The 27,303-nt window shown below is 40.6% G+C and overlaps 1 protein-coding gene and 6 non-coding genes across 7 annotated transcripts; all 7 read left to right on the top strand.

Annotated features, from left to right (window-relative positions):
• Nucleotides 1-3,529: 3,529 nt before the first annotated feature.
• LOC115015949 (5S ribosomal RNA) lies at nucleotides 3,530-3,648 on the top strand. The gene has a single exon (XR_003833047.1). It is a non-coding gene; the product is annotated as a 5S ribosomal RNA (ribosomal RNA).
• Nucleotides 3,649-4,680: 1,032 nt separating this feature from the next.
• LOC115016260 (5S ribosomal RNA) lies at nucleotides 4,681-4,799 on the top strand. The gene has a single exon (XR_003833100.1). It is a non-coding gene; the product is annotated as a 5S ribosomal RNA (ribosomal RNA).
• Nucleotides 4,800-5,674: 875 nt separating this feature from the next.
• Nucleotides 5,675-5,793, top strand: LOC115016350 (5S ribosomal RNA). The gene has a single exon (XR_003833151.1). It is a non-coding gene; the product is annotated as a 5S ribosomal RNA (ribosomal RNA).
• Nucleotides 5,794-6,824: 1,031 nt separating this feature from the next.
• LOC115016398 (5S ribosomal RNA) lies at nucleotides 6,825-6,943 on the top strand. The gene has a single exon (XR_003833167.1). It is a non-coding gene; the product is annotated as a 5S ribosomal RNA (ribosomal RNA).
• Nucleotides 6,944-7,819: 876 nt separating this feature from the next.
• Nucleotides 7,820-7,938, top strand: LOC115016454 (5S ribosomal RNA). The gene has a single exon (XR_003833169.1). It is a non-coding gene; the product is annotated as a 5S ribosomal RNA (ribosomal RNA).
• A 1,032-nt stretch (nucleotides 7,939-8,970) lies between these two features.
• On the top strand, nucleotides 8,971-9,089 carry LOC115015977 (5S ribosomal RNA). Its single transcript, XR_003833050.1, has one exon. It is a non-coding gene; the product is annotated as a 5S ribosomal RNA (ribosomal RNA).
• A 13,898-nt stretch (nucleotides 9,090-22,987) lies between these two features.
• On the top strand, nucleotides 22,988-25,801 carry LOC115007908 (zinc finger BED domain-containing protein 4-like). Its single transcript, XM_029431041.1, has 5 exons — nucleotides 22,988-23,396; nucleotides 23,711-23,837; nucleotides 24,089-24,225; nucleotides 24,309-25,374; nucleotides 25,476-25,801. The coding sequence occupies exons 1-5, from the start codon at nucleotides 23,292-23,294 to the stop codon at nucleotides 25,799-25,801; spliced, it is 1,761 nt and encodes a 586-aa protein (XP_029286901.1). The 5' UTR covers nucleotides 22,988-23,291.
• Nucleotides 25,802-27,303: the final 1,502 nt, after the last annotated feature.

Here is a 27,303-nt window from a genome sequence, read left to right on the forward strand (position 1 = left end):
GGCCGGCATATCAACGGGAGTTATTAGTATATTGTACAAGAAAGGGAATAGGGATAAATTAGAAAACTATAGGCCACTTAGCATGTTAAACACAGATTATAAGGTACTAGCACGGGTGTTAGCCAATAGAATGAAGAGGGTTATAAAAGCAGTAGTGGGGGACACGCAGGCATATAGTATTCCAGGGAGAGACATTAGCGACACTATTAGTAGTATTAGGGACACAATTAGTCACATGAGGGAGGGAATAGGGGGTATTGTAGTGAGTTTAGATCTAAATAAAGCATTTGATAGAGTGAGTCATGCATATTTGTATAGAGAGTTGGAGAAGGCAGGATTTGGGAAAAGACTAGTAGGGTGGGTAAGGAGGATATATAGTAGTGCGGTCAGTTGCGTAAAGGTTAATGGGGTGGTAACCGATGTGTTTAAGTTAGGGAGGTCGGTCCGGCAAGGATGCCCTCTCTCAGCAATGCTGTACCCGCTGTCAGCAGAGCCCTTAGCGGCGCTGCTGAAGCAGAATAAGTTTATTAAAGGAGTAGAGGTGCCAGGAGGGAGGGTGAGTTTAGTGTATCAGTACGCGGATGATACAACAATAACGGTTAAGGATAAGGAAAGTGTTGGGGAAGTATTGAGGACAGTTAATTTGTACGGTAGGGCATCTGGAGCTAGGTTGAATTTAGAGAAGTCAGAGATTATGTATATAGGACAGGTGAGGGACAGAAGGTTTGATGTAAGGTTGAAGGAGAATAAGGATTATTTTAGGGTGTTAGGGATAAATTTAGGGATTAAAGATGTGGAAGGTAGGGATAGGCAGTATGAAGAGTTAATTAATAGTGTAGTGAAGACGTTAAGATTTTGGAAGATGAGGAAGCTTAAGTTGAGGGGGAAGATAGTTGTAGTAAATGGGTTGATCATGAGTAGAGTTATGCATATAATGACAGTTTTAGATGTGCTGGATAGAGTAGTGAAGGAAATAGATAAGATAGTTAGTGAGTTTATATGGGATGGGAGGGGGGTTAGGATAGCTAGAGAAGTGTTAGAGAATGAGTGTAGGGATGGAGGGTTAAAACTGATTAATTTAAGCAGGAAAATAAAAGCAATGAGAGTAAAAACGATGGTGCGGTATTTAAAACAAGGAGGACCAATTGTGGAAAGTGTTTTAAAGGAAAAAATAAATAAATGTGGAGGCTGTGGTGACAGTGCCATTTTTATGGTGCTATAGAAGGGGATGTTGAATGGTATGAGTGCTTATCAAAGGGAGGTCATGATTGCATGGGGAGAGTTTTTGAAAGTTGTTAGGTATGATTGTGTGAATGTGCAGCAGGTATGGGAACAGCCTGTGTTCCTCAACCCCAGGATCACTCACGAGCAGTGTTCCTTATTCAGTCTGCCGATGAGGAGGGTTAGGGACTTAGTTTTAAATGGGCATGCCGAGCGAATGGTTAAAAATGATTGAAAGGGAGAATGTTGGAGTAAAAGAGAGTGAGATTAAATTATGTGTGGAGAGATTGGATGTGAAGGTATAGATAGAGAATGTAAAGAGTAAGAATATATATAAATGGTTAAGAGGGGATGAGGTTAGAAGGCCTGCATTAGAGAGAGTATGGATGAGTGTAGTGAACGGATTGACTGGCAGGAGAATGTGGGAGAATGTGAAAATAAAATGGAAGAGTATTGAATGTGAGCACTTTGATTTCATGTTGCGGCACAATAGGGTGTTTAACAATCTGGTCATTAGCAAATTTGATGCAACGGTTAAGAGAGAATGTGATGTTTGTAAGGACCAGGTGGAAACGTGTGTTCATGAGTTTGTTGAATGTAGAGAGCTTGTGGGCTATATTGGACGGATGAAAGAGTTAATTAGTAGATGTTGGAACGAATGGTATGTGAAAGAAATGGAGTGGAAAGAGTTGTGGTTGTTTGGTGTGATTGAAAAGAAGGATGATTGCAATGTGGAACTGCTAAACTATGTACTGAGCCATGCCGTGAAGATAAGGAGGAATTATGCACATTACGAGGGTAAAATTGTGGACATTTGGAACATTCTAAAAAGAACACTTGAAAGGGACATTGGCTTGGTTCATTTACAAATAAATGAAGACAATTTCAATGAAGACTTTGTGAGAGGAAGCACGTTTGTATCGGTGGAGGATGGTGGGGTGAAAATTCATTTATGAATGTAATTATGATGTTAAGTATTGTGGGTTATTTTGTGTATGGTTTGTTATTTTGTTTTATTAACGTTGGTTTGGGTGTGATATGTGGTGGATAAGAAAAAACTAAACAAAAACTAAACGTGTGACATAAAGAAGCGATATTTTCTATGCAAGTATTAGTTAGAATTGGAAATAAAATGTAAAATGTATTTTTCATAATAAAAGATTAAAAAAACAAAAAAAAACACGCCCGATCTCGTCCGATCTCGGAAGCTAAGCAGGGTCGGGCCGGGTCAGTACTTGGATGGGAGACCGCCTGGGAATACCCGGTGCTGTAAGCTTTTGATTGTATTCTTCATACCAGCCAGCAGAGGGTGCTGCTCCTTCTTCAGTGGAGACTCGGCTGACAACAAACAGCGTGGACCAATGCAACTTCATCAACAAACAAATGCTACAATCCACAAGTAAATTAATGCATTTTTAGTCCATCAATTCAACTCCAAACAAGCAAATACATAGTCATTACCAATTCTATATGCATTCAACACATGCACACATGGATAAAGTGAGAAAGAAATGTTAGGAAATAAACATGCCTTTTTTGCCTACATTTCTAAGGATTTCATTTATTTCAAATGTATATTTTTGAGAAAAAAACATGAATTAGGGCATTATTCTTAAGATTTGGACTTTATTCTGGAAATGTGGACTTTTTCCGAACCATTTGGAAATCAATTCAACTCTAAACATGCCTTTTTTGCCTACATTTCTAAGGATTTTTATTTATTTCAAATGTATATTTTTGAGAAAAAAACATGAATTAGGGCATTATTCTTAAAATTTGGACTTTATTCTGGAAATGTGGACTTTTTCCGAACCATTTGGAAATCAATTCAACTCTAAACATGCCTTTTTTGCCTACATTTCTAAGGATTTAATTTATTTCAAATGTATATTTTTGAGAAAAAAACATGAATTAGGACATTATTCTTAAGATTTGGACTTTATTCTGTAAATGTGGACTTTTTCCTAAACATTTGGAATTCATTCTGGACATTTTGGACTTTATTCTGTAAATGTGGACTTTTTCCTAAACATTTGGAATTCCTTCTGGACATTTGGACTTTCTTATTGACTTTGGAAATGAAAAATGAATGTTTCTCCTCTGATTCTCTCCCCTTATGATCGGCCCTAACACTCTTCTGTGGAGAATATTAGCTAGAAGGACGAATGAATTTGAGTTTTTGTTGTTTTCACGAGATTTGATTGATGAATAAAAAGCCTTTTACCAATGTCAGCCGTATTCAAGTGAGTGGAAAAGCACCAGAGGTGTTTGACCATGTATAAATAGCCTGTGTTCTGGCTCAGTCTTTGCTTACGGCCATACCACTCTGAACACGCCCGATCTCGTCCGATCTCGGAAGCTAAGCAGGGTCGGGCCGGGTCAGTACTTGGATGGGAGACCGCCTGGGAATACCCGGTGCTGTAAGCTTTTGATTGTATTCTTCATACCAGCCAGCAGAGGGTGCTGCTCCTTCTTCAGTGGAGACTCGGCTGACAACAAACAGCGTGGACCAATGCAACTTCATCAACAAACAAATGCTACAATCCACAAGTAAATTAATGCATTTTTAGTCCATCAATTCAACTCCAAACAAGCAAATACATAGTCATTACCAATTCTATATGCATTCAACACATGCACACATGGATAAAGTGAGAAAGAAATGTTAGGAAATAAACATGCCTTTTTTGCCTACATTTCTAAGGATTTCATTTATTTCAAATGTATATTTTTGAGAAAAAAACATGAATTAGGGCATTATTCTTAAGATTTGGACTTTATTCTGGAAATGTGGACTTTTTCCGAACCATTTGGAAATCAATTCAACTCTAAACATGCCTTTTTTGCCTACATTTCTAAGGATTTTTATTTATTTCAAATGTATATTTTTGAGAAAAAAACATGAATTAGGGCATTATTCTTAAAATTTGGACTTTATTCTGGAAATGTGGACTTTTTCCGAACCATTTGGAAATCAATTCAACTCTAAACATGCCTTTTTTGCCTACATTTCTAAGGATTTAATTTATTTCAAATGTATATTTTTGAGAAAAAAACATGAATTAGGACATTATTCTTAAGATTTGGACTTTATTCTGTAAATGTGGACTTTTTCCTAAACATTTGGAATTCATTCTGGACATTTTGGACTTTATTCTGTAAATGTGGACTTTTTCCTAAACATTTGGAATTCCTTCTGGACATTTGGACTTTCTTATTGACTTTGGAAATGAAAAATGAATGTTTCTCCTCTGATTCTCTCCCCTTATGATCGGCCCTAACACTCTTCTGTGGAGAATATTAGCTAGAAGGACGAATGAATTTGAGTTTTTGTTGTTTTCACGAGATTTGATTGATGAATAAAAAGCCTTTTACCAATGTCAGCCGTATTCAAGTGAGTGGAAAAGCACCAGAGGTGTTTGACCATGTATAAATAGCCTGTGTTCTGGCTCAGTCTTTGCTTACGGCCATACCACTCTGAACACGCCCGATCTCGTCCGATCTCGGAAGCTAAGCAGGGTCGGGCCGGGTCAGTACTTGGATGGGAGACCGCCTGGGAATACCCGGTGCTGTAAGCTTTTGATTGTATTCTTCATACCAGCCAGCAGAGGGTGCTGCTCCTTCTTCAGTGGAGACTCGGCTGACAACAAACAGCGTGGACCAATGCAACTTCATCAACAAACAAATGCTACAATCCACAAGTAAATTAATGCATTTTTAGTCCATCAATTCAACTCCAAACAAGCAAATACATAGTCATTACCAATTCTATATGCATTCAACACATGCACACATGGATAAAGTGAGAAAGAAATGTTAGGAAATAAACATGCCTTTTTTGCCTACATTTCTAAGGATTTCATTTATTTCAAATGTATATTTTTGAGAAAAAAACATGAATTAGGGCATTATTCTTAAAATTTGGACTTTATTCTGGAAATGTGGACTTTTTCCGAACCATTTGGAAATCAATTCAACTCTAAACATGCCTTTTTTGCCTACATTTCTAAGGATTTCATTTATTTCAAATGTATATTTTTGAGAAAAAAACATGAATTAGGGCATTATTCTTAAGATTTGGACTTTATTCTGGAAATGTGGACTTTTTCCGAACCATTTGGAATTCATTCTGGACATTTTGGACTTTATTCTGTAAATGTGGACTTTTTCCTAAACATTTGGAATTCATTCTGGACATTTGGACTTTCTTATTGACTTTGGAAATGAAAAATGAATGTTTCTCCTCTGATTCTCTCCCCTTATGATCGGCCCTAACACTCTTCTGTGGAGAATATTAGCTAGAAGGACGAATGAATTTGAGTTTTTGTTGTTTTCACGAGATTTGATTGATGAATAAAAAGCCTTTTACCAATGTCAGCCGTATTCAAGTGAGTGGAAAAGCACCAGAGGTGTTTGACCATGTATAAATAGCCTGTGTTCTGGCTCAGTCTTTGCTTACGGCCATACCACTCTGAACACGCCCGATCTCGTCCGATCTCGGAAGCTAAGCAGGGTCGGGCCGGGTCAGTACTTGGATGGGAGACCGCCTGGGAATACCCGGTGCTGTAAGCTTTTGATTGTATTCTTCATACCAGCCAGCAGAGGGTGCTGCTCCTTCTTCAGTGGAGACTCGGCTGACAACAAACAGCGTGGACCAATGCAACTTCATCAACAAACAAATGCTACAATCCACAAGTAAATTAATGCATTTTTAGTCCATCAATTCAACTCCAAACAAGCAAATACATAGTCATTACCAATTCTATATGCATTCAACACATGCACACATGGATAAAGTGAGAAAGAAATGTTAGGAAATAAACATGCCTTTTTTGCCTACATTTCTAAGGATTTCATTTATTTCAAATGTATATTTTTGAGAAAAAAACATGAATTAGGGCATTATTCTTAAGATTTGGACTTTATTCTGGAAATGTGGACTTTTTCCGAACCATTTGGAAATCAATTCAACTCTAAACATGCCTTTTTTGCCTACATTTCTAAGGATTTTTATTTATTTCAAATGTATATTTTTGAGAAAAAAACATGAATTAGGGCATTATTCTTAAAATTTGGACTTTATTCTGGAAATGTGGACTTTTTCCGAACCATTTGGAAATCAATTCAACTCTAAACATGCCTTTTTTGCCTACATTTCTAAGGATTTAATTTATTTCAAATGTATATTTTTGAGAAAAAAACATGAATTAGGACATTATTCTTAAGATTTGGACTTTATTCTGTAAATGTGGACTTTTTCCTAAACATTGGAATTCATTCTGGACATTTTGGACTTTATTCTGTAAATGTGGACTTTTTCCTAAACATTTGGAATTCCTTCTGGACATTTGGACTTTCTTATTGACTTTGGAAATGAAAAATGAATGTTTCTCCTCTGATTCTCTCCCCTTATGATCGGCCCTAACACTCTTCTGTGGAGAATATTAGCTAGAAGGACGAATGAATTTGAGTTTTTGTTGTTTTCACGAGATTTGATTGATGAATAAAAAGCCTTTTACCAATGTCAGCCGTATTCAAGTGAGTGGAAAAGCACCAGAGGTGTTTGACCATGTATAAATAGCCTGTGTTCTGGCTCAGTCTTTGCTTACGGCCATACCACTCTGAACACGCCCGATCTCGTCCGATCTCGGAAGCTAAGCAGGGTCGGGCCGGGTCAGTACTTGGATGGGAGACCGCCTGGGAATACCCGGTGCTGTAAGCTTTTGATTGTATTCTTCATACCAGCCAGCAGAGGGTGCTGCTCCTTCTTCAGTGGAGACTCGGCTGACAACAAACAGCGTGGACCAATGCAACTTCATCAACAAACAAATGCTACAATCCACAAGTAAATTAATGCATTTTTAGTCCATCAATTCAACTCCAAACAAGCAAATACATAGTCATTACCAATTCTATATGCATTCAACACATGCACACATGGATAAAGTGAGAAAGAAATGTTAGGAAATAAACATGCCTTTTTTGCCTACATTTCTAAGGATTTCATTTATTTCAAATGTATATTTTTGAGAAAAAAAACATGAATTAGGGCATTATTCTTAAGATTTGGACTTTATTCTGGAAATGTGGACTTTTTCCGAACCATTTGGAAATCAATTCAACTCTAAACATGCCTTTTTTGCCTACATTTCTAAGGATTTAATTTATTTCAAATGTATATTTTTGAGAAAAAAACATGAATTAGGACATTATTCTTAAGATTTGGACTTTATTCTGTAAATGTGGACTTTTTCCTAAACATTTGGAATTCATTCTGGACATTTTGGACTTTATTCTGTAAATGTGGACTTTTTCCTAAACATTTGGAATTCCTTCTGGACATTTGGACTTTCTTATTGACTTTGGAAATGAAAAATGAATGTTTCTCCTCTGATTCTCTCCCCTTATGATCGGCCCTAACACTCTTCTGTGGAGAATATTAGTTAGAAGGACGAATGAATTTGAGTTTTTGTTGTTTTCACGAGATTTGATTGATGAATAAAAAGCCTTTTACCAATGTCAGCCGTATTCAAGTGAGTGGAAAAGCACCAGAGGTGTTTGACCATGTATAAATAGCCTGTGTTCTGGCTCAGTCTTTGCTTACGGCCATACCACTCTGAACACGCCCGATCTCGTCCGATCTCGGAAGCTAAGCAGGGTCGGGCCGGGTCAGTACTTGGATGGGAGACCGCCTGGGAATACCCGGTGCTGTAAGCTTTTGATTGTATTCTTCATACCAGCCAGCAGAGGGTGCTGCTCCTTCTTCAGTGGAGACTCGGCTGACAACAAACAGCGTGGACCAATGCAACTTCATCAACAAACAAATGCTACAATCCACAAGTAAATTAATGCATTTTTAGTCCATCAATTCAACTCCAAACAAGCAAATACATAGTCATTACCAATTCTATATGCATTCAACACATGCACACATGGATAAAGTGAGAAAGAAATGTTAGGAAATAAACATGCCTTTTTTGCCTACATTTCTAAGGATTTCATTTATTTCAAATGTATATTTTTGAGAAAAAAACATGAATTAGGGCATTATTCTTAAGATTTGGACTTTATTCTGGAAATGTGGACTTTTTCCGAACCATTTGGAAATCAATTCAACTCTAAACATGCCTTTTTTGCCTACATTTCTAAGGATTTTTATTTATTTCAAATGTATATTTTTGAGAAAAAAACATGAATTAGGGCATTATTCTTAAAATTTGGACTTTATTCTGGAAATGTGGACTTTTTCCGAACCATTTGGAAATCAATTCAACTCTAAACATGCCTTTTTTGCCTACATTTCTAAGGATTTAATTTATTTCAAATGTATATTTTTGAGAAAAAAACATGAATTAGGACATTATTCTTAAGATTTGGACTTTATTCTGTAAATGTGGACTTTTTCCTAAACATTTGGAATTCATTCTGGACATTTTGGACTTTATTCTGTAAATGTGGACTTTTTCCTAAACATTTGGAATTCCTTCTGGACATTTGGACTTTCTTATTGACTTTGGAAATGAAAAATGAATGTTTCTCCTCTGATTCTCTCCCCTTATGATCGGCCCTAACACTCTTCTGTGGAGAATATTAGCTAGAAGGACGAATGAATTTGAGTTTTTGTTGTTTTCACGAGATTTGATTGATGAATAAAAAGCCTTTTACCAATGTCAGCCGTATTCAAGTGAGTGGAAAAGCACCAGAGGTGTTTGACCATGTATAAATAGCCTGTGTTCTGGCTCAGTCTTTGCTTACGGCCATACCACTCTGAACACGCCCGATCTCGTCCGATCTCGGAAGCTAAGCAGGGTCGGGCCGGGTCAGTACTTGGATGGGAGACCGCCTGGGAATACCCGGTGCTGTAAGCTTTTGATTGTATTCTTCATACCAGCCAGCAGAGGGTGCTGCTCCTTCTTCAGTGGAGACTCGGCTGACAACAAACAGCGTGGACCAATGCAACTTCATCAACAAACAAATGCTACAATCCACAAGTAAATTAATGCATTTTTAGTCCATCAATTCAACTCCAAACAAGCAAATACATAGTCATTACCAATTCTATATGCATTCAACACATGCACACATGGATAAAGTGAGAAAGAAATGTTAGGAAATAAACATGCCTTTTTTGCCTACATTTCTAAGGATTTCATTTATTTCAAATGTATATTTTTGAGAAAAAAACATGAATTAGGGCATTATTCTTAAGATTTGGACTTTATTCTGGAAATGTGGACTTTTTCCGAACCATTTGGAAATCAATTCAACTCTAAACATGCCTTTTTTGCCTACATTTCTAAGGATTTTTATTTATTTCAAATGTATATTTTTGAGAAAAAAACATGAATTAGGGCATTATTCTTAAAATTTGGACTTTATTCTGGAAATGTGGACTTTTTCCGAACCATTTGGAAATCAATTCAACTCTAAACATGCCTTTTTTGCCTACATTTCTAAGGATTTCATTTATTTCAAATGTATATTTTTGAGAAAAAAACATGAATTAGGGCATTATTCTTAAGATTTGGACTTTATTCTGGAAATGTGGACTTTTTCCGAACCATTTGGAATTCATTCTGGACATTTTGGACTTTATTCTGTAAATGTGGACTTTTTCCTAAACATTTGGAATTCCTTCTGGACATTTGGACTTTCTTATTGACTTTGGAAATGAAAAATGAATGTTTCTCCTCTGATTCTCTCCCCTTATGATCGGCCCTAACACTCTTCTGTGGAGAATATTAGTTAGAAGGACGAATGAATTTGAGTTTTTGTTGTTTTCACGAGATTTGATTGATGAATAAAAAGCCTTTTACCAATGTCAGCCGTATTCAAGTGAGTGGAAAAGCACCAGAGGTGTTTGACCATGTATAAATAGCCTGTGTGCTAGCTCAGTCTTTGCTTACGGCCATACCACTCTGAACACGCCCATTTTTTGAGCAAACCAGGAAGTAGGAAGGAGTAAGTTGCTAGGGAGAGCAGGTGGTGAGTTTGTTTGTTGTTTGGTTTTTGATTAAGTTACTAAACCTCAATTTTTTGTTTTGGAATAAGTGTGTCTTAGTGTAGGGCTTCTTCCCCGGCAGCTTTTGCTGTTCGGCGGATAGTTTTTTTTTTCCCTCGTTTTGTTATGTTACGGACAGATAGTATGGCAGTGACAAATGGAAAAACACCTGGACAAAGAGAGGAGGATCAAGGACTTGAGTTATGCATTAACAAAGAGAATACCTACAGCCAACGGTTGACTGTGTTGAGATGGAGGGAGGAGATAATATTACGGTGATGGAATTGATAAAAAAGATAAAGGATCTGTGTGGAAACTTGGCAGCGTGCAGGGTGATAGGGGACAAAAAGTTTGAAGTCACAATGAAGGAGGATGAAGGAAAAAATAGACTTTTGGATGGGATCAAAATTAAGAACACAAATGTAATCGGGAGGGAGTTAATCAATGACGAGATGGTTGTGTCATTTCTTGGGCTGCCGGCATACTTAACGGATGATCAAATAACGATGAAACTGATCATGTGGGGAGTCAAGGCAATTTCACCCATCAAAAGGAGGGTGTGGCCGGGCACAGACATTGCAGACGGGACAAGGTACATGAAAGTGAAGTTCAATAAAGAGGTTGAATCGCTGCCATATTCGGCAAAGTTCATGACCGCAACGGGACCGGAATACTTCCGTGTCATACATGATAAACAGCAGAAAGTCTGCAGGCCATGCATACAGCCTGGTCACATCCTCCGAGACTGCCCGAGTTTTTATTATTTCAAATGCAAAAAGCAAGGACATTATGCACGGGAGTGTGGTGGTGGAGCAGAAAATGAGGGAAGGCAGCCGACAGGAGATGAACAGAGGGGAGACGAGGAAACCAGAGATGTGGACAAGGAGGACGTGACGGCCGGAGAGAGGGAGAAAGGGGACGAGGAAGGGGACGAGGAGGCTGAGGACGAGGAGGCTGAGGAGGCTGAGGACGAGGAGGCTGAGGACGAGGAGGCTAAGGACGAGGAGGCTGGAGAGAGAGGAGACGAGGAGGCTGTGGACAAGGAGGCTGGAGAGAGAGAGAGAGGCGAAGAGGTCACTGCAGACGTGTCTACAAGGGACGAAGAGAGAATGAAGGAAGAACAGGAGACCGAGATGGTGGTTGAGGAGATGCAGATGGAGGAGGGAGGAGATGAGGTGAGAAAGCACATTGGGAGCAGTGTGGAGAGCGGCTTGAGAAAGCTCAGTGGAGGTCTGAAAAGGAAAGACAAGGAGGGGAGTGGAGCAAACGTAGATACAAGGATAAGTGGTATGTCTGAGGAGAGATGGGAAGGAGAAGGAACAATTGTAAATGAAGGGGGGAAAGAGCCAAAAATATCTGACATTACAGACAGTGAAGAGGAGACCTGGAGCAAGGTGGCTGAAACGAGAAAGAGACCGAAGCAGAAGAGAAGAGAGATCAAGAGTCAGCCAAGGAACAAGAAAAAGAGTGTGCAAATTAAATAAGTTATGCTTTGTGTTTATCTATTTATTTTATTTTCTATATTTTATGTTAAAAATAACCTCATTTAATGGTAATGGTTTAAAAACTGATGGCAGCAAGCCTTGAGGGTATGTTCATCAGATATTATCTGCTTACAAGAGACACATTGGGGTGAGGTGTTAGTGAAGGAGGTAGGGAGTGAATGGATGGGTGATGTGTTTGTGAGTTATGGGGGTGTGAATTCAAGAGGGGTAGCGGTTTTGGTGAAGAAGGGAGCAGTAGAGAATGTGAGAAAGTGAGGATGATGGTGATGGGAGAGTGATTGGGATTAATTTTGAGCACCTGGGGGAAAAAATAAAGCTGTTGAATATATATGCGCCAAATGAGGAGAAGGAGAGAAGAGAGTTCTTTGAAAGATTAGGGAGAATGAGTGGAGAAAACTGTATGGTTGTGGGGGATTTTAATGTGTGGCGTGGAAGGTTGGATGTATCTGCTGGTATGTGCTTTAGGAATGACTCCTCGAGAGGCATTCTGGGAGAAGTTATGAGAGTGAATGGGCTGATTGATGTGTGGAGGGAAAGGAACCCGGAAGGCCGGGTTTTTTCACGGAAGCAAGTGGTGAGTGGGGTATTGAAGCAGAGCCGTATAGATTTAGTTCTGAGTACGGAAAGAATAGAGAAAAGAATAGGCAAGATAGAGTACAGAATAACTGCACTTAGTGATCACATGGTGTTGGAATTTGGGCTAGGGCAAGGGAGTGAGAGGAGGAGGGGGGGAGGGGGAGTGTGGTGTATGAATGGAGCAGTGGTAGTTGAGGGAAAGTATAAGGAGAAAGTGAGGGAGTGTATAAAAAAGTGGAAAAATGAGAACCTATGGGGAAAATATCGGGGGATGGTGGGAGGGTATGAAAAAGGAGATTAAGGAAATAAGCATTGGGTTTAGTAAAAGTAGAAATAGGAAGGATAGAGAGAGAGTGGAGGTTGAAGGAAGAGTTGGGTAGAGAAGCTGACAGGGAGGAAGGGAGTAATTTAGAGAATTATGTTAGAATAAAAGATGAACTGGAGGAGTTGGAGAAGAAGAAATGTAAGGGAGCAATAGTTAGAAGTAGGGCTCGATATGCGATGGAGGGTGAGAAATGCACACGTTTCTTTTTAGGCTTAGAGAAGACAAAACAGAAAAATAATTATTTAGAGCAGGTTGTGGTGAAGAATGGTGAAAGTATAACAGATTTTGTAGGGATAGCGGAAAGAGTGGAGGAGTTTTATAGAGATTTATTCACAGAAGAGGAAGTTGATGAGGAGAGTATGAAACAAGTGCTGAGTACGGTGAAAGCTATAGTCAGTGTAGAAGCTAGAGATATGTGTGAGGGTGAGATAGGGACAGGTGAAATAGAAGCAGCTATATGTGGGTTGGGGAGGAATAGGAGTCCAGGGACGGATGGGTTAATAGGAGAGTTTTTTATAGAGTTTAAAGATGAGCTAGTGCCAGTGTTAGATAGATTGTTTAAATGGGTAGAAAGGAATAGGGAGATGCCGACTAGTATGTCAACAGGATTAATAGGTATAATTTATAAGAAAGGAAGCAAAGACAGATTAGAGAACTATAGGCCACTGAGTATGCTAAATTGTGACTATAAAATATTAGCAAAGGTATTAGCCAACAGGATCAAGAAAGTAATAGGGTCAGTGATAGGGAGCCAACAGGCTTACAGCATACCAGGCAGGGATATAGCTGACACAATAAGTAGTATTAGGGATACAATCGATTATATGAAAAGAGGTAGTGGAGGGACAGTTTTGAGTCTAGATCTGAATAAAGCTTTTGATAGAGTCAACCATGGTTACCTGTATAGAGTGTTAGAAAGAGTAGGTTTTGGGCATAGGCTGGTAGGGTGGATTAGAATGATGTATGATAAGGCTGTTAGTTGCGTAAAAATAAATGGGGTAGTAACAAACACATTTAGATTGGAGAGGTCGATTAGGCAGGGATGTCCGCTTTCGGCCTTGCTGTACTCGTTGTCAGCGGAGCCCTTAGCTGGATTATTAGAACAAAATGAAAAGATTAGTGGTATACAGTTACCGGGGGATCAAGTTAGCTTATTATATCAGTATGCAGATGATACGACAATTACAGTTAAAGATAGGGCAAGTGTAGTCGAGGTATTAGGTAGTGTAGAGTTGTACGGTAGGGCATCAGGGGCAAAGGTCAATATAGATATGTCAGAAATTATGTTCGTAGGAGACGATAGAGTGGGGAGTAGAGAAATGGGATTTAAAGTAAGGAAAGATTATTTCAAGGTGTTGGGGATATATTTAGGTGTTGAAGACAGAGAAGGGAGGGATTTGCAGTTTGAAGGGATATTAAATAGCATCAGGAAGACGTTAAAATTTTGGAAGTTTAGAAGGTTGAAGCTAAAAGGAAAGGTAGTGGTGGTGAATGCATTGATAATGAGCAAACTGGTGTATGGAATGACTGTGTTGGATGTCCCGGAGAATGTGATGAAGGAAGTGGAGCAAATGGTGAGGGAGTTTTTGTGGGCGGGGAAGGGAGTTAAGATTGCTAGAGAAGTAATGGAGAACGATTATAAAGATGGTGGGATGAAGCTGATTAATTTGGGAGAAAAAAAGAAAGCACTCAGAGTGAAAATGATGGTGAGGTATGTAAGGAATAAGGGGGATCACATATGGAAGATATTCTTAAGAGAGGCACTGAATGCATGTGGTGGGTGTGGAGAAAGTGGTTTATTTATGGCAATGAAGAAAGGTATGTTAAGCGGGGTATCTGAATTATACAAGGAGGTTTTGGGAGCCTGGGTGGAATTCATCCAGAATGTGAAATATGAGTGTAAAAATGTTATACAGGTATGGGAACAACCATTGTTTCTGAACCCCAGCATTACAGCAGCGGGCAGCACACTGTATAACAGGACGATGTGGAGAGCAGGATTTAGGAAAATTAAGGATTTAGTTTACGAGTATGTGCCGGGGTTCATGGGGGTGCAAGTGGTGGTTGATGAGGTGAGGGAAAGAGGGGATGTGATGTGGTTGGGCACAGCGGAGGGTATGGTGGAAAAAATAAAAGAGGGGATGCCAAGTGAATGGAGGAGGATGATTGAGAGTGAAGTGGGGGTGAAAGAAGAAGGTGAAATTGGAATGTATGTGGGAGAGGAGGATAGGAGAGTAGATTTGATGAGTGTAAGAGCGAGTGGGTTGTATAAAATATTAAGAGGGACGGTGGTGAGGAGACCGGCTGCAGAGAAGGTGTGGGAAAGAGTGCTGCCTGATATGAAGGTGAAAAGAATATGGATGAATCTGCGGATAAAATGGAATAGTATTGAGTGTGAACATTTTTACTTTTTATTACGTCACAATAGGGTGTTCAATAATCTAATAATAAGTAGATTTGATGTGAATGTGAGAAAAGAATGTGATGTGTGTGGTGTGGAAACTGAAACATGTATGCATGAGTTTATAGAATGTTGTGAACTGGGGGTGTACTTTGAGAGAATAAAGGAGTTGATCAGCAGATGTTGGGGAGGGAAGTTTGTGGAGAGAATGGAATGGAAGGAGTTGTGGCTGTTTGGAGTGGGAGAGAAAGTGAAAGGATGCAATGTGGATTTTTTAAATTACACGTTGAGTCATGCGAGGTTTGCAGTAAAACTTAGAAGAAACATGGCCCATTATGAAAAGAAAAAAGCTACCGTATGGAGTATATTTAGGAGCATAATGATAAGAGATATTAATATAGTCCATGAATATGTCAGTGTGGAGGAGTTTGATGCGGGGTTTGTGAATGGGTGTACTTTTGTTATTATTGGGGATGATGGAAGGATGTTGTTAGATTTTGGATAACAATGACGATGTATAGAATTTATGCGTACGGGTTCTGTCTGATATCATTTGCTTTGAGAAAGTTATGTTGATGATCTGTCGTTCAGTGAAATGGTTTCTGTTTGAATCATTCTATTTATTATTATTTATTTATTTTTTGTTGTTTTGTTTGTGTTTTGCTTTAGTTTTTTTCCAGAAGCCTCTAGTTTGATACTGATGTATGATGTACTGATGAAGGTATTCTTATGTTATGTTTCACTTTTCCATGTAGCAAGTAGAATACAGGAAAAGGAGATGAGCAGTGTGTGAAAATACTGTCAATAATGTAAAATGTGATATTTTATGATTTTTGATAATAAAAAAAGAAATAATAATAAAAACACGTCCGATCTCGTCCGATCTCGGAAGCTAAGCAGGGTCGGGCCGGGTCAGTACTTGGATGGGAGACCGCCTGGGAATACCCGGTGCTGTAAGCTTTTGATTGTATTCTTCATACCAGCCAGCAGAGGGTGCTGCTCCTTCTTCAGTGGAGACTCGGCTGACAACAAACAGCGTGGACCAATGCAACTTCATCAACAAACAAATGCTACAATCCACAAGTAAATTAATGCATTTTTAGTCCATCAATTCAACTCCAAACAAGCAAATACATAGTCATTACCAATTCTATATGCATTCAACACATGCACACATGGATAAAGACAGAAAGATATGTTAGGAATTAGGACATTATTCTTAAGATTTGGACTTTATTCTGGACATTTGGACTTTATTCCGGACAATTAGACTTTATTTCCGGACAATTGGACTTTATTCTGACATTTTGGACTTTTCTCTCAACATCTGGAATTTATTCTGACATTTTGGACGTTTTCTCAACATTTGGACTTTATTCTGGAAATGTGGACTTTTTCCTAAACATTTGGAATTCATTCTGGACATTTGGACATTATTATTGACTTTGGAAATGAAAAATAAATGTTTCTCCTCTGATTCTCTCCCCTTATGATCGGCCCTAACACTCTTCTGTGGAGAATATTAGTTAGAAGGACGAATGAATTTGAGTTTTTGTTGTTTTCACGAGACTTGATTGATGAATAAAAAGCCTTTTACCAATGTCAGCCGTGTGCTTGCTCAGTCTTTGCTTACGGCCATACCACTCTGAACACGACCATTACGGAAGTTAACCAGAGTGCAGGAAGTGCGGAGAGGAAGAGTTTTGCTTGTTCTTTTTTGTTCCGTCATATCCTATCGTTTTTTATTAGTGCCCAACCTCTCCCCCCCCATCTAACAGCTCAGCTGTCTGGGGGTTTCCCCCCTGTTCGTGTGTTTTTGATGGATTCCACGGCAACGGCAACTGGAATGGAACGACCGACTACGTCACGGATCACGGACATTAAGAAAATACAGCGGAGTGAGGAGAGGGACAGACAAATAGGTAATGACAAAGGAAAGGATAATAAAAATGAGAAAGCTAACGGACTAAACAAAGAAATAAATGAGCAGAGTGACAAGTCAGGAGGTGGTGGAAAGGAAAAATCAGAAGCAGAGTTGAGAAAAGAGGAAGGAGAGAAGTACTCGAAAGAGCTAACGGTAGAGGTGACAGTGGATGCGGGGAGAGAAAAAGTTTCTGTGATGGATTTATTGAAGGGGTTACGGAAGGACTGTGGTGTGGTGAGGGGGTGCAGAATAAGAGGGGAAAAAACATATGAAATCACAATGGCGGACAAAAATGGGAAAGGGAGATTAATGGAGGGGTTACGGGTGAATGGGGTACTAATACAGGGGAGAGACAGTAAATTAAAAGAGCTGACTGTCTCGTTCCTTAATCTCCTGGTGTGTACGAGGGACGAGACAATCAAGAAGAAACTTGATGACTGGGGCGTAAAGCCGGTGACAAAGATAAAAAGAAGAGTGTGGCCGGGAACGGACGTAGTGGATGGGACACGCTTTCTGCGTGTGAGGTTCACGGAGGAGGTCCGCTCTCTCCCGTACTCCACAAAGTTTACATCTGAAGGGGTATCAGAGTACTACAGGGTTCTCCACGACGGACAAGTGCCAGTGTGCAGGCTGTGTATTAAACCCGGGCACATATACAGAGAGTGTCCGGAGTTTAGGTGCTATGGTTGTGGGGAACAGGGACATTACGCGAGGGAGTGCGCAGCACGCAGAGAGGGGGAGAGCGGAGCCGGGGGGAGAGGGAGTGCGGAGGGAAAAAACTAAGAAAAGAGCAGGAATGAAGAGAAGAAGGAGGAGGTGATAGTACTGAGTGAGGCCAGTGACATGGAAGAGGGGGAGGCTGAGGGGACAGGTGGAGAGGAGGAGGAGGAGGAGGAGGAAGAAAGCAGAGGTGCGGAGAGCAGTGGGAGTGATGTGAAGGATCCTGGTGCTACAGGTGCTAAGTTGGAGGGTGGAGGAGCGGGAGCTGGAGAGGAGAGAGGCGGCGAGGTCGGAGATGGCGGGAGACGCATGGCTGAGAAAGAGGGGCGCTACACGGACGTGTCTGAGTATGGTGGTGACGAGGGAGACGGCGGGGAAGCTAAGGACGATGAGGATGACGGAGCTGGTGAGGAGGAGATGGAGGTTGCGGGACATCTAGAGAAGAAGAGTGTTGGGGAGTCGGAGGAGGTGAAAAGGAGAAGAGAGAAGGAGAGAGAGAAAGATGCTCCATGCTTGAAGAAGAGGGAGTCAAGCAGGGTTACGGCAAAGAGACCAGAGGGGGAAAAGAAAGGGCGGGAGGAAAAGAAGGAGGTGAAGACGAAAAAGGAAAGAACGGCGTGAGTAACATGCAGACACTGACACTAACCCTCGTAATGGTGACAATTTCCTCCTTTAACGGCAATGGGCTGAGGTCCAAAGACCGAAGAGAGCAGGCACTGATGCTATGTGGCTCAGACATAGTTTGCTTGCAGGAGACACATTGGGATGAAAGATGTGTGGAGGATGTGAGGAAAGGATGGTTGGGAGAAATGTATGTAAATAATGGGAGTGTGGGTGCTAGAGGGGTGGCAATATTAATTAAAACAGGGGTGGTAACGAATGTAAGGAAAGTTGAGGATGATGGTGTTGGGAGAATGATTGGGATACTGTTCGAGTGTATGGGAGAGACATTTAGATTATTGAATATATATGCACCGAATGAGGAAAGGGGGAGGAGGGAGTTTTTTGAGGGGTTGGAGGATAAATGTGGGGGGAACTGCTTGATTGTCGGTGATTTTAATGTATGGTGTGCAAAACTGGATGTTTCTGCGAATATGTGTTTTAGAAGTGACTCATCACGTGGTGCTCTCAAAACAATAATGAGGACAAATGGGCTGTTGGATGTGTGGAGGGAAAGGAATAATAGGGCGCGGGTTTTTTCCAGGAATCAAGAGGTGGGAGGGATATTAAAGCAGAGTAGAATAGACTTAGTGTGGAGTAATATAGGGGGGAAAATCGGCGGGATTGAGTATAGGAACACTGCTATGAGTGATCATGCGATCCTGGGGTTCAACATAGGAACGATGATTAGAGGAAGAGGTGGAGGAGTGTGGTGGCTAAATGCCTGTCTGCTGAATGATGATGGATACAAGGTTAAAGTGAGAGAAAGCATGGAAAAAAGGGGAAGTTTGAATGGTGAGGATGTGGGGGAATGGTGGAAGGGATTCAAAAATGAAATAAAAGGGATAAGTATGAAGTTTAGTAAAGATAGGAATAAGATAGAAAGAGAGAGAGAGATGAGAGTGAGGGAAAAGTTGAAATAAGAGGCACAACGGGTAGAAATACGGAGAGATTTGGATGAGTATAGTCGATTAAAGGATGAGCTGGGGGAAATAGAGAAGAGAAAGTGTAGGGGAGCTATCGTGAGAAGTAGGGCTAGGTATGCTGTTGAGGGAGAGAAATGTACAGGGTTTTTTTTGGGTTTAGAGAAAAAGAAGCAAGGAAATAATTATATAGAACAGGTGGAGGGAAAGTGTGGAGAAATAATATCAGATATTGTAGGGATAGCAGAGAGAGTAGAGGAATTTTATAGGGATTTATTTGAAGCTGAGGAGATTGACAGGGAGAGTTTAGAACAGGTGATAGATAGTATGGAAGCAAGGTTGAGTGATGAGGGTAGAGAGATGTGTGAAGGGGGAGATAGGATTAGGAGAGATAGAGGTAAGCGATAGCGGGTTTAGGAAGAAATAAGAGTCCAGGGATAGATGGTCTAACAGTCAGAGTTTTATATAGAGTTTAGGGAGGGGTTGGCGCCTTTACTCATTAAACTGTACAAGAGCCTGGAGGAGAGGGACGAACTGCCGGCCGGCATATCAACGGGAGTTATTAGTATATTGTACAAGAAAGGGAATAGGGATAAATTAGAAAACTATAGGCCACTTAGCATGTTAAACACAGATTATAAGGTACTAGCACGGGTGTTAGCCAATAGAATGAAGAGGGTTATAAAAGCAGTAGTGGGGGGACACACAGGCATATAGTATTCCAGGGAGAGACATTAGCGACACTATTAGTAGTATTAGGGAGACAATTAGCCACATGAGGGAGGGAATAGGTGGTATTGTAGTGAGTTTAGATTTAAATAAAGCATTTGATAGAGTGAGACATGCATATTTGTATAGAGTGTTAGAGAAGGCAGGATTTGGGAAAAGACTAGTAGGGTGGGTAAGGAGGATTTATAGTAGTGCAGTCAGTTGCGTAAAGGTTAATGGGGTGGTAACCGATGTGTTTAAGTTAGGGAGGTCGGTCCGGCAAGGATGCCCTCTCTCAGCAATGCTGTACCCGCTGTCAGCAGAGCCCTTAGCGGCGCTGCTGAAGCAGAATAAGTTTATTAAAAGGAGTAGAGGTGCCAGGAGGGAGGGTTAGTTTAGTTTATCAGTACGCGGATGATACAACAATAACGGTTAAGGATAAGGAAAGTGTTGGGGAAGTATTGAGGACAGTTAATTTGTACGGTAGGGCATCTGGAGCTAGGTTGAATTTAGAGAAGTCAGAGATTATGTATATAGGACAGGTGAGGGACAGAAGGTTTGATGTAAGGTTGAAGGAGAATAAGGATTATTTTAGGGTGTTAGGGATAAATTTAGGGATTAAAGATGTGGAAGGTAGGGATAGGCAGTATGAAGAGTTAATTAATAGTGTAGTGAAGACGTTAAGATTTTGGAAGATGAGGAAGCTTAAGTTGAGGGGGAAGATAGTTGTAGTAAATGGGTTGATCATGAGTAGAGTTATGCATATAATGACAGTTTTAGATGTGCTGGATAGAGTAGTGAAGGAAATAGATAAGATAGTTAGTGAGTTTATATGGGATGGGAGGGGGGTTAGGATAGTTAGAGAAGTGTTAGAGAATGAGTGTAGGGATGGAGGGTTAAAACTGATTAATTTAAGCAGGAAAATAAAAGCAATGAGAGTAAAAACGATGGTGCGGTATTTAAAAACAAGGAGGACCAATTGTGGAAAGTGTTTTAAAGGAAAAAATAAATAAATGTGGAGGCTGTGGTGACAGTGCCATTTTTATGGTGCTATAGAAGGGGATGTTGAATGGTATGAGTGCTTATCAAAGGGAGGTCATGATTGCATGGGGAGAGTTTTTGAAAGTTGTTAGGTATGATTGTGTGAATGTGCAGCAGGTATGGGAACAGCCTGTGTTCCTCAACCCCAGGATCACTCACGAGCAGTGTTCCTTATTCAGTCTGCCGATGAGGAGGGTTAGGGACTTAGTTTTAGAATATGTACCGGGCTTTATGAGGGCACAGGTGATAGTGGATGAGGTTAAGGAAATAGATGAGGTAATGTGGTTAGGGACAGCGGAAAGGATGATGGAAAAAATTTAAATGGGAATGCCGAGCGAATGGTTAAAAATGATTGAAAGGGAGAATGTTGGAGTAAAAGAGAGTGAGATTAAATTATGTGTGGAGAGATTGGATGTGAAGGTATAGATAGAGAATGTAAAGAGTAAGAATATATATAAATGGTTAAGAGGGGATGAGGTTAGAAGGCCTGCATTAGAGAGAGTATGGATGAGTGTAGTGAACGGATTGACTGGCAGGAGAATGTGAAAATAAAATGGAAGAGTATTGAATGTGAGCACTTTGATTTCATGTTGCGGCACAATAGGGTGTTTAACAATCTGGTCATTAGCAAATTTGATGCAACGGTTAAGAGAGAATGTGATGTTTGTAAGGACCAGGTGGAAACGTGTGTTCATGAGTTTGTTGAATGTAGAGAGCTTGTGGGCTATATTGGACGGATGAAAGAGTTAATTAGTAGATGTTGGAACGAATGGTATGTGAAAGAAATGGAGTGGAAAGAGTTGTGGTTGTTTGGTGTGATTGAAAAGAAGGATGATTGCAATGTGGAACTGCTAAACTATGTTCTGAGCCATGCCGTGAAGATAAGGAGGAATTATGCACATTACGAGGGTAAAATTGTGGACATTTGGAACATTTTAAAAAGAACACTTGAAAGGGACATTGGCTTGGTTCATTTACAAATAAATGAAGACAATTTCAATGAAGACTTTGAGAGGAAGCACGTTTGTATCGGTGGAGGATGGTGGGGTGAAAATTCACACAGGTGTGGTGAGTTGTGACTAACGAGCTGAGAGTTGGCAGGTGGAGGAGCAGGAGTACTGAGCAGGTGGTGAGAGCAGGTAGTGAGTTTGTTTGTTATTTGGTTATTGATTAAGTTACTAAACCACAATTCTTTGTTTTGGAATAAGTGTGTCTTAGTGTAGGGCTTCTTCCCCGGCAGCTTTTGCTGTTCGGCGGACTGTTTTTCACCATCGTTTTGTTATGTTACGGACACATAGTATGGCAGTGATAAATGGAAAAGCACCTGGACAAAGAGAGGAGGATCAAGGACTTGAGTTATGCATTAACAAAGAGAATACTTGTAGCCAACGGTTGACTGTAAGTGTTGAGATGGAGGGTGGAGATAATATTACGGTGATGGATTTGATTAAAAAGATAAAAGAACTGTGTGGAAACTTGGCAGCATGCAGGGTGATAGGGGACAAAAAGTTTGAAGTCACAATGAAGGAGGATGAGGGAAAAAAATAGACTCAAATGCACTGGCCATCCATAGCCCCCACTAAGTCAGATCTGACTCTCCGTGGGCCCCCGGGATGCAACACAACAAACTAGTAATTCATGATGTTCGTTGTTTCCGATGTTCTCTGTCTTTAGGTGACCCTAAGTAGGGTTCAACTGACATCGAGGCCTGGACGGATTGTCATGTGACTCACTATTTGGATTTAATTGTCCCAGCGAGGTAAGTATTTCTCTTTCAGCATACATCTCTAAGTAATAAATATTGATGAAACAAGCTCGATTGCCCGCGACGTTTCGACCTATTTTGGTCTTCATCAGGCTGGCTTGTTTTCGGAGGATTCCGTATATTCGGATATCATGGCAGCTGCTGTATTAGGTTTAGCAGCTGCATGTTGACTGTGGAGCAGTCTGAGGAGAGTGAGAGGCTGAGAGAATTGTTTTTCCTTTTATAGGCTTCGGCTCCTCCCACCATAGTATAATCCCTCCCCTGTGACATTCATGATGTTCGGGTGAGGGCTGGGTTTTGGGTTTGTTAAGGGCCTGTATTAGGTTTAGTGCCTCGGTCAGTATAATGGTTAGGGTAAGGGTAGTGATGGGACGAGCAACACTGGTGCGTCAGCACTGTGCCGAGAGCCCAAGAGTGAAACCCTGTATTGGTGCGTGTATTGCTTTAAGAACTAATCACGTGACCGATCGGTTGAATTTGTCGCGCCAAAGTGTGTTTATAAGGAATCAAACTGTATCAACATGTCGTGGGTTTGTTGGATGGAGTTTTGCTGTTGCGTTATTATGGATCGTTCAAGGAAGTTTTCCCCGGTGTGGAATCATTTTGATCTTCTGACGCCAAACAAGGTAAATCTTTTTCTCCTTTGAGCACTGTTTACTGTTAGTTTTTCCATTATATACCATATGTTTTTTGGGTGGCGCATTGCATTCACTTTATCAAGTGAATGCAACGTCACCTGTGATACATATGATAGTCAGTGAAATAGCCTTACAGTTGCTTTATTCATATTATCTTGTTATTACGAGATCCTGATAGATACCCTATGTCATTGTCATTTTTTCTTTGACAAGTGAATGCAGTGCGCCACCTTAGTTTTTACTCTGTTCTGGTAAGTGGTTTGAATAGTTTTCAGATAAATTACATTTTTATGTCATTGTAGGTGAAGTGTCGGCTCTGTTCTACAGAGCTGTCTTACATCAATAAGAGCACTTCATCAATGCTGAGGCATTACAGAGCTCGGCATGGTGGCGATGAAGAATCAGCAGATACCCGTGAGAATACCCCAGGTATGTTGACATGTTCTCCTTATTAACTTTACAGCCCTGGTGGTCTAGTGGGTAAGATTCAGAGCTCACACCCCAGTGACCTTGGTTCAATTCCCGATCAGGGAAGTTTTCCTCTATTGCATTTCTCTGCTACATTAATAAAGTATTTATCTAGCTTCCTTCTCTGTTTGACTCTGTAACATTGTTTGTAAAAAAAACAAAATACAGACTTTAAATAAGCTTTTAACGAAATATTTCCTTTTGGCTTGCAGTTCCTAAGCAAGCAGTGGATGAGGCAGTGGTCAACATGATCATCAAAGACTGTCAGCCACTCAGCTTGGTTGAAAATGAGGGATTCAGGGAGCTCTTGAAGCTCATCATACCCTCGTATGTTCTACCAAGCAGGAAGGTATGTTTAAGAAAGGTTATTATTATGTTTTTGTACTATATAACTATATTTTGGTATAAGAATATTTGTATGGTTATTTTCAGACCATCAAGGCTTTGGTGAGCCAGAGGTATGAGGAGGAAAAGGAGAAAACAAAAAAGGACCTCCAGAGCGCCGTTGCTGTTAGTTTAACAGCTGATATGTGGACATCCATGAATATGGAGGCATATCTAGCGGTTACTTGCCACTATGTGGACAAAGAAAGCCATGAACTCCATACGTCAGTCTTGGGAGTGCAGCATTTTCCTCAAAAACACACTGCTGAAAACATGGCCACAGTTAAAAAGAGCCTCATGGAGGAGTGGGGCATAGCTGCAAAGGTCAGGTGTCTTGTCACTGATGCAGCAGCAAACATGATTTCATGTGCTCGGATGCTGCAAATACGCCATACCATTTGTATAGCCCATACCATGAATTTAATTGTGAGGAAATCATGTGATCAGGTCGAAACACTTACAGAAATACGCAACAAAACACGACAAATAGTGACGTACTTTCGATCGAGCACTACTGCCAAAGAGAAGCTCACTCAAATACAGCAGCAGCTGGGAACACCGGTCCATAAATTAATCAATGAGGTGCCAACAAGATGGAACAGCACCTACCACATGTTTGAAAGAATGGCTGAGCAGAAGGAGGCAGTCTGGGTGTCACTGGCCACATTAAAAAGGGACATCACTCCACTGACTACGGAAGACTGTGACACCATTGAAGAGATGCTCAGGGTGCTTGCTCCTTTTGACCAAGCAACAACTGAACTGTCTGAGGAAAAAAGAGTCTCTGGGTCAAAGGTTATTCCCATGCTGAAAATGGTCCACGTTGAGCTTCACCGTCAAGCCTCAACGGTGACAAAAACAGCTGCTAAACAGCTTGCAGAAAATCTGAGAAAGCGGCAAACAGAATGCATCTCTAGCATGGAATCACTCAGTGTGATGACACTGGCAACACTTTTGGATCCTAGGTTCAAAACAATTGGATTCGTCAGCTCACTGAAGGCAACTGAAGCTGTCAAAAGACTGAAGTTGGAGTGTGCTGACCAAATGAGGAGCCAAGAGCCTGACCCAGCAGAAGAAGGGCCTAGCTCTTCACATGGATCACAACCCAGTTCAGGTATGAAAACACATTTCTTTCTGTTTATTTGTATATTTCTGTGGCACTTTGTCATGTGATAATATACTTGTGATTATTATTATTATTATATTTTTTTTTAGGGCACAATCTCTGGGAAACTTTTGACATGGAGGTTGAGGAGAACAAGAGGACCTCTAATGCCACAGCTGATTCGATACTAGAAGTCCAACGCTACCTGGCAGAAAGCAACCTACCCAGAAAACAAGACCCATTACAATATTGGAAGAGCAACGAGAGAGCTTATCCACACCTTCATGAGCTTGCACTGAAATGTCTCTGCTTACCATGTTCGTCTGTGCCATGTGAGAGAGTATTTTCTAAGGCGGGGGAGCTGGTGTCAAAGAGGAGAAATCGCCTTGGAGCAAAGACACTTCAGAAACTGTTGCTCCTCAATAAAAATGCATAAACAAATCACTTATTTTCTCAAGTATTTTATTTCATATGATTGAACAGTTAAGTTAACAAAATTGTGTACATAAGTCACAAATTGTAACTCTGAATTGTAACTCAAATTTGCTATATTTTACATACCAACTCATTTTAGCATTTACACAAACAAGGAATTTCTTTACCTGCAATGATTTTCTAACAACTACAGGGGGCACTATTGGGTGACCGGCGCAGTATCAATACAGTGCCGACACAGTTTGTATAGTGTGTCAATACACTCCTTGAGGTATCATCATCCCATCACTAGGTAAGGGTTAATAAGTATGGGACTGGAGAACATTATCAAAAATTAATATGGCATCCTAGGGGCCGTGGAGAAAACAAATCCAACACAAGTAAGGGGATCCGGGGCACGGGCTGGGTTAGGTGAGGGTGTGGTTGGATCCTGTCGCCTGAAAAGGCAACAGGATCAAATGCACTGGCCATCCATAGCCCCCACTGAGTCAGATCTGACTCTCCGTGGGCCCCCGGGATGCAACACAACGAACTAGTAATTCATGAAGTTCGTTGTTTCCGATGTTCTCCGTCTTTAGGTGACCCTAAGTAGGGTTCAACTGACATCGAGGCCTGGACGGATTGTCATGTGACTCACTATTTGGATTTAATTGTCCCAGCGAGGTAAGTATTTCTCTTTCAGCATACATCTCTAAGTAATAAATATTGATGAAACAAGCTCGATTGCCCGCGACGTTTCGACCTATTTTGGTCTTCATCAGGCTGGCTTGTTTTCGGAGGATTCCGTATATTCGGATATCATGGCAGCTGCTGTATTAGGTTTAGCAGCTGCATGTTGACTGTGGAGCAGTCTGAGGAGAGTGAGAGGCTGAGAGAATTGTTTTTCCTTTTATAGGCTTCGGCTCCTCCCACCATAGTATAATCCCTCCCCTGTGACATTCATGATGTTCGGGTGAGGGCTGGGTTTTGGGTTTGTTAAGGGCCTGTATTAGGTTTAGTGCCTCGGTCATAAAGGGTGGAAAAAGTAGAAGAACTCGGAGCTTGAATGTCGAATCAAAACAGCAATCCTCTAGTTCAATCGATATATTTATTTCATATTTGATAAGTCAAACATAGAAAATATTCTCAGCTGAGGACACAATTCGCATCGCCGTTTCTACAGACTGCATGGCTCAACAGCCCCCATGTTGCTGTCTCACGGTTCCGCTCCAGTGTGTACAAAGAGTTGTAAAAGCATCGCATCTAACACATGGAGGAGGCGTTGACCTTCTCCTCATTGGTCCCCGTTGCTGCCAACACGCTCCTCCGTCAGCAGAGTCAGGAAGTAATGGTTTGTTGACCTGTTCTCTTAAAGGGGAAGTGCCCCTATTATGTTTGTAATACATTCAGTGCAGAAAATACATAATTGCGCAGAAACATATTCGTAGTGTAGATATATATATATATATATTGATTGAGGTAAACAAATACATATGATAGTCTTTCCAATGTGGATTAATACAA

The sequence above is a fragment of the Cottoperca gobio genome, chromosome 1, assembly GCF_900634415.1.
Source record: "Cottoperca gobio chromosome 1, fCotGob3.1, whole genome shotgun sequence".
Lineage (NCBI taxonomy): Eukaryota > Metazoa > Chordata > Actinopteri > Perciformes > Bovichtidae > Cottoperca > Cottoperca gobio.

Excerpts from the sequence above, each read along its gene's own strand:
- LOC115007908 (XM_029431041.1), top strand. The coding sequence starts at position 23,292 with ATGTCGTGGGTTTGTTGGATGGAGTTTTGCTGTTGCGTTATTATGGAT. Across the intron at positions 24,226-24,308 it reads ATGTTCTACCAAGCAGGAAG|ACCATCAAGGCTTTGGTGAG; the intron begins GTATGTTTAAGA and ends GGTTATTTTCAG. Across the intron at positions 25,375-25,475 it reads TGGATCACAACCCAGTTCAG|GGCACAATCTCTGGGAAACT; the intron begins GTATGAAAACAC and ends ATTTTTTTTTAG.